General features: G+C 44.3%; 1 protein-coding gene across 2 annotated transcripts in view; it reads left to right on the top strand.

Moving 5' to 3' along the window:
- ADARB2 (adenosine deaminase, RNA specific B2 (inactive)) overlaps window positions 1-6828 on the top strand; it is a 109343-nt gene that overhangs the window by 70051 nt on the left and 32464 nt on the right. For both annotated transcript variants that reach the window (XM_017728927.1, XM_017728926.1), the window contains exon 5: window positions 706-857. In XM_017728927.1, the coding sequence (XP_017584416.1) occupies window positions 706-857 (152 nt within the window). The remainder of the gene's footprint in view (window positions 1-705; window positions 858-6828) is intronic.

Here is a 6828-nt window from a genome sequence, read left to right as displayed (position 1 = left end):
AAAGATAAAAGCTTCATCTTGGTAAGTATCTTTTTCAACTCAGCTGAGAAAAGCCCGCGCAAGTCTTGTCCACCCTTCTTAAGATGGCTTCTGATTTCCAAAAATGCCAAGTGAACAAGAGGACCCTGCTGGCCTAGGTGGAGCATTTGTAGGTGGCTCTGGTTGAATGAGGGAAAAGGGCAACACCTGGGGAGAAGGGAGGGCTGGCAGTGGTCATAAAATTTGGGTGCTTTGTTAGAGGCCCTTTTCAGTGGAGCATATGAACACACATCTCATCTGTGGTGATTGATGTTAATGTGATTCAAACATGTGCCTAGGTATTGTGATCAGCAGAGCTGATGTGTTCACATGAGAGCCCAAGAGAACTTTTCCTTTTTCATGCACCAGAACCACTTTAAAATCAGTATGTTTATGCATCTGTGCATAAGGAAGGAGAGTTGCCCTTCAAAAATCCACATTTTATCATTAGAATATATCTTAGGTACGGAAGCCAAAAGCCCTTTAGCAGTTCTGATCTCCTTCACACATTTCTTCACTCAGAGAAGCTTATTGTTTTTCTCTTGTTGTCACTAGGCAAAATATATGATGCCAGGTGCTAATAAAAACAAACAAACAAGCTGACGGAGAAAAGGAGAGAGAGACAGCACAGAAATGTTTCTGATTTGGCATGTAACAAATGACCTGGAACCTCTTTTGTGATTATAGCAAACGGCGAGAAGACTGGGAGCGATCAATCTTCGTGCGATTAAAAGAAGGAGGCTACAGGCTGCGGGAGAACATCCTGTTCCATCTGTATGTGAGCACTTCACCCTGCGGAGATGCGCGCCTCAACTCCCCCTACGAAATCACAACCGACTGTAAGGAAAAAATCTTCCCTCTCCTTTTTCTCCTTTGTGCGTCTTTTGTCTTTTTTTGGTGTTTTTTCCTAAGATCAGTTCTTTTTGCTCTCTTTCTTTGCTGGCAGAAAGTGTTTCACTTGAAAGCAAAAACACTACATGCTTTAGAGAGTGTGTGTGTGTGTGTGTGTGTGTCTGTGCAACTGGTGCTTGGTCCCATGTGCTGGGAAAGGTGTGCAGGGAAAATCAGAGCTTGGCAAGGCAGGTCCGCACTCCTGGGGCTCTGTGGCTCTGCTGGGGAATACATCCCTTAAAGCCTGCATTTCCTGCTTGCTACATACAACCCTAAAAGTAAATAAGTGTTTTGGAAAGCATCCCCATGATCAAAGAGATCCTTGAAGCCACAGCCAGAGGCTGGACCAGAGGATCAGGGCTCTAACTGAAGATACATAGACTCTACTCAGGATTCGCACAGTACATATGGGTTCAAGGGTTGCATTTACACTAAACCAGGCTGCAACAGCTGGAGTCTGAAGAAGAGCACTAATACGACATGATATGATATGATATGATACGATATGATATGATACGATATGATACGATACAGCACATCTGTGGTATTGATTGTTCGTCAGACTCTCTCCAAATATCACCTGCACTTGCAGCAAATAATGGCGAGATCGTTACGGAAAGGATCCTTCCCAAGCCATCCTGCCTATGTCAAATGTACTGCATGGTCACTGCATGGCAGATGGGTTAGCTGGAGTCCCCCAGGTAAGCCTTCCTTAGAGTCCCTACAACCATACCTATGGCATTCAGGCAAACACATGATTTTCCAGGGATTTCTTCTCTAGAGGTGATCCTGCAAATGAGATAAACAAATTGGCTCTTGAGCCAGTGTGTGCCACGCACAGACCTGCAGAGCTTGTTGTCTGTGACAACAAATCCCATCTCCAGCGCATGACCCAGCACTCTCACCTCATCACTCCCCAAACATGCATGTCCCTGTCCTTGCCCTGCCGTGGCTGAGGCACATCCTTGTTGCTTTTCCACTGCACCAGCTTTATCCCTGCCTAGCCACATGGAATTCCCCCAGCAAGGGACAGGGGACTCCAGAGATCTGTGGCTTGTTATCACATGCCTGTCACCCCATGATCCAATACACAAGGCACAAAGTACTCTCTTACCTCTGCCCCAGGTACTGCTCCTCATACATGCATTTAACAGTGCTGCAAAGTCCATAGTGCTGGCTGCCAAATGTACACATAATGAGAAATAGTCCTTGCCCTGACTACCTTGAATGTGAAGCAGGCAAGACAAAAGAATGGATGGAGGAGGAAGCATAGACATGGGAATGTAAAATTAATCACCCAAGGTCACACAACGACCTCACTTCCTCACAGGCAAATCCATCAGATGGTAGTTTCACTCCTGTGTGATTTCTTATTTGTATAAGTTATTTATTAATGATTAGGTATTATTCTGTCCAGAATAGAATTTTTTTTCATGTGTGAAAGAGCAGCTTGCTGGGGCGAGAAAGCAGAATGCACCTATTCAGGAAGGAAATGTGGTCCTTGCCTGACATGATTTCTACATTCTGCCAGGAGGGTTTATAAAATGAACAAAAGCAAGTAAGTGTTTAAAACACAAAATCAAATTGACAAATTCCTGATGAATTAACAAAATTAAAAGATACAGCATCATCTTAAATCAAAATTAAAAATAAAAAAGGCGCTGCTTATGAATATCAAAAAACAATAGTGATCTTTGGCCTTCCACTTTATAGGTGTATCAAGAAGTATCTAAAAAGGCTTTATGTTTGGTTAAAGGCACTCATGTTTTCCAGAAGGCAGGTTTCCTAGGGCAGCCCTTAGTTGATATCACAATTGGAAGCACCAAAATCTGTAATTATTTTTAAAATGTGGTCCATTCTCAAAAGCAACCGGAGGCTGTCCAGGCTGGGTTCTGCTCTTCTTTGCATGAGAAAGTTGGTGCTTTGGGCAGATGACAGCCAGTGCTGCCTGTTTATATGCAGCTGAACCCAGCCCTGGAGGTGAACCCTGCTTGGCTCATGGATTTCTTCAAGGACCACATAAATCTTCCAGCTAATGAGCTTCTATAGATAACAAGATATACAAGCAGCTGTGTTTAAAAATATATAATCACACAGTACCTGACACAGGCAGTAAACAGTAAACTTACCATGAAAATAATTTTCCTGTTGGCTATTACACCAATTATTGTCCCAAGCAGAAGCTGAGGCAGAAAGGTTTGTGTGGCTTAGCCAAGGTTACACAGAGATTCAGTATCAGGACCTGAAGAGATGCTCTACCTGGCTCATAATTCACTCTTTTAACCAGATCTCTCTACCTTTGTCCTGTGCTCTTAAAATAATTCAGCACTGTGTAGAAACCCATGTTGCCAAAAGCTGTCCTTCAGTGAGATAAGCATTTCCTTTTAGCTCACATTATCTCAGAGACATCTGGGAAGATAAGTATTTTATAATGTTTATCATTCAGATCTTCTCTTTCCTCTTTTTTTTTCCTAAAGAAATAACCTTTCTTTCATCCAGTAATGACAAGAAACTCCAGATGAATGCTGCTTCATTTCTTAAACAACAAAGAAACCTCTCCTAGAGCTAGCACAAGCCATCAAACATTACTGATTATTCTCTAAAGATGCATTAACATTTAAAACCAGTGCCTCACCATGTGGTTCCTGGTTTTGAGAAGGAATATGATAAGCCTTTATCAATATAGGGAGTGAGTAAAATCCACTTCTCAAATCTCCTTCCAAAAATTTCCTATTATCCACCGTGTCTTTCCAGCACCCTCAGGGAGGCCTCACATTTCCTTCTTACGAGCTTTGTTCTGGTAAGGGAGGAGGTAAGCTAGCATGCTTTTGAAACCCAGTTTACTTGTTACTGGGTAGAGCAGAGTACCAAGTTTGTGACATGTGTGAAAGACTGACAGCTGCAATGCAGAGGAGAGGTCCAGGGAGCCCACATCCATGCCAGCTTCATGCAGGAAAGTAAGAGATCAGGGACAAGGAGATAAAATCTCACTTTAATTTGCAGAGATGCTCTTTTTGAATCAGACATAAACTGACTTGTTTGTTGATACATCCTTAGGCAGCTCTAAAAGAGAGACAAAACCCAGTGGGACCGGGCTGCTTTGAGCATGGAGGGGTTTTCTAACATTTTTGGTAGGTCAGGAGGTTGGAAGCGCTTACAGGAAGTGAAGTCAGAGCTTTGAAAGGAGGTACAACCTGCAAGAGTAGGGGAAGAGGCTGAGGGGAGAGGGGCAAGAGCAGCTGAAAGCAGGAGAGGAGACCAGCCAGGTCAGATGATGCAGGAATATGAGACTGGGAAATGTTTCAGGTGCTTTTTATGGGTTTGTCCTGGCTCATTCTCTCCAGTCAGTCTCCTTCCCAAGACCCTTTTCATAATTTTCCAAGGTCAGCCTCAAGGTTGTAGCACAGCTATATGGTGAAAAGGCAACATGTTCCCAGTGTCCTCACAACCCTAATTGCCCCTTCACAGACTCAGCTTCTTCCCCTGCTTCAGTTCAGTGCTGCAGGTCAGGGAGCCTGGGACATCTCCCTGTATGGTGCCTTCTCCCTTTGTGTACATCTGAGCAAGGTGTGCCTGGGTTTCTGACCTCTCCTAAGGGCAGTATCACGGCATCAATTAACGTGGGTTTCCTGAAGGGCCTAAGGGGGCTGCTGGCTCCCATTATGGCACACGCTCCAGCTCCTGAGGTGGAGCCCTGGGGGCAGCTCACCCTGTAGTATTTGTTGCATATTTTACACTTTCTCCTAAATCTAGGCCAAACCACAGAATAATCAAGCTCCTGATTTGCTAGAGCACCATCCTAGCTAATTTAGTGCTTCTTGACTCATTGGCTTTTTTTTTAAGTCTCTTGGAAAGCAAAATGAATTGCTTGAAAATTTGAGCTAAAGAAATCCTCTACTTCCCCACTCCTCCTTCCCTGGCAGTATTTTACCTCATTGTCCATCTTTTTTCTAGAGATGTGCTCTCTCTTTTTCACTACATGGATTGTCAAAGAGACAAACAGAATCTGCCCCAGGGCTTCTCTCAGTTCTTCTCCCCTGGGCTGCTTTTTTATCTCCTGCTAACATGCTGTATTGCCTTGTGCCATTGCCTTCTTGATAGCCCAGCTCCTGTTTTATCCCACACTTCCTTTAGGTCTGAAACACACCATTGCATCTGCTCCACATGGGGTTTTTCTCCTGCTTGTCTATTAACCTACAGCTGTGCTGAAGCTCTCATGCACACACATTTGACAGAGCTCTCATCTAGGCAGGACCCGCTTGCAGCCACGTGAGCCAGATCATTGCCTTGGTAGGTGATGTGGTCAGGAGATGTGCACTGCAGTTTTCAGAGAGTTGGGGAACTGAAGAGTACCCAGAGAGACATATTTGTGCTCTCTACTTCAAGTCTGCTTTCACTTTGCAGACTTGTGCTTTCCCTGCTTGTGATTCTGGCTGCTGGATTTTACATTCCATTCTCAGAAAAAAATGCTCTGTTAACCCCCAAATCCAGGGGGGGAAGGGGTGCCCTGCTCACACCAGTAACTCAGCACTCCGTGTCCAGATGGGGCTGGCCCAGGTTGCATCATCCCCAAACCAGATCTCTGAAAGTCATATCCTGAGCAGACTGGCTGGAGAAGGCCAGATTCACACAGAGACCCTCTAAGGAGTCTGTCTGTCTCCAAGACATGGACCCAAATGATCTCCCAAAATTGTCACGAGAGTCTCAGCCCCAGAGCTCAGCATTCAGAGTCCGGCAGGGAGCTATCAGGATGGAAATACAGTGAGGATACTTATGGCAGTCACTGGGCTAGAATCAATCCCCAAACCAATGGGTTTGGTGAACATTTCTGGATGTGCAAGGGCAAGAAATCTCTGCCTTCCTTTTACCAATCCCATGTTTTGTGTAAATGGGCAAATTCTGTTCTTGTGAGTAGATGATAAAAGGGGAAAGCACTTCAAGAAGAGCCATCTAAGTAACTCAGTGATCTGAAAAGAAATTAGATATCTGGAACTACAAGAAAATTCAGGTTCTAACAAAGTGATTAACTTTCCAATTACAAAAATTGAGGATAACCATAGGTCATCCCTTGGACTTGGACACTATTTTTTGTTCCCATTACACAAGTGCTCTCAGGTCTCGCATCTCTCCGTCACGGCTGCTGGCCTGATGCAGTTTGGGAAACCATCTTGGAAATTCGTAGCTATTTGGTGCATGGTGCAGCTTCCTCCTAGGCTGCAAAGCTGATTTTATGCTGATGAATGGCCCGTCTGTGGAACTGGGATGAAAGTGCATTATTTTCCTATTTTTCATATGACCGAGCAGAACAATACCTTGGGGGATCCCAGAACAAAATTATCATAGAGAACCATGCCCAGAAGTAACACAGAACTAAAAAATGCATACACCACTGTAGGCTGTAGTGCTGAATACTGCCTCAGGAGAAATAATCCTAGCTCTAGGTGAATTATTGTGGTCAGCCCAGATTGCTTTGTCATATAAAGGATGCTGCAGAAATTGCAGATACAGCAAGAGGCTCTTGCATTACTTCACAGGCTAGGGAATTAGTATTAAAGAAAGTGGAAGGAAATTGTCCTTTCACTTCATTAAGACTGGGCTGGGTCTTATCCAAAAGGTTTGGGTTCAGATATGAGCACAGCACTCTTTGCCATCCTCCTTTGAGGTCAAGTTCTGTGGAAGCAGTGGCCCTTTCTGCTTGTGCCACTGACCCAGCCTCAATTTACCAAAGTAAACACAGAGGAAATGCAGCGACTTTCTACAGCTAACTAGAAGCTGGTCTGTCGAGGAGCTTGTGTCCCTGCTCAGGACTCTTAGCAGGCATTAGGTTTATATGTAATTGCCCTGCTTTCTAACTCAATCTTCCCAGGCTGCTGAAATGTGTTTCAGTGTGACTGCTTTCACTCATGTTAGTTTGGTAGG

Source organism: Corvus brachyrhynchos, unplaced genomic scaffold (assembly GCF_000691975.1).
Source record: "Corvus brachyrhynchos isolate BGI_N302 unplaced genomic scaffold, ASM69197v1 scaffold52, whole genome shotgun sequence".
NCBI classification, from domain to species: domain Eukaryota; kingdom Metazoa; phylum Chordata; class Aves; order Passeriformes; family Corvidae; genus Corvus; species Corvus brachyrhynchos.
Note: the sequence above shows the minus strand (reverse complement) of the source record. Positions and strands in the feature narration are given on the sequence as shown.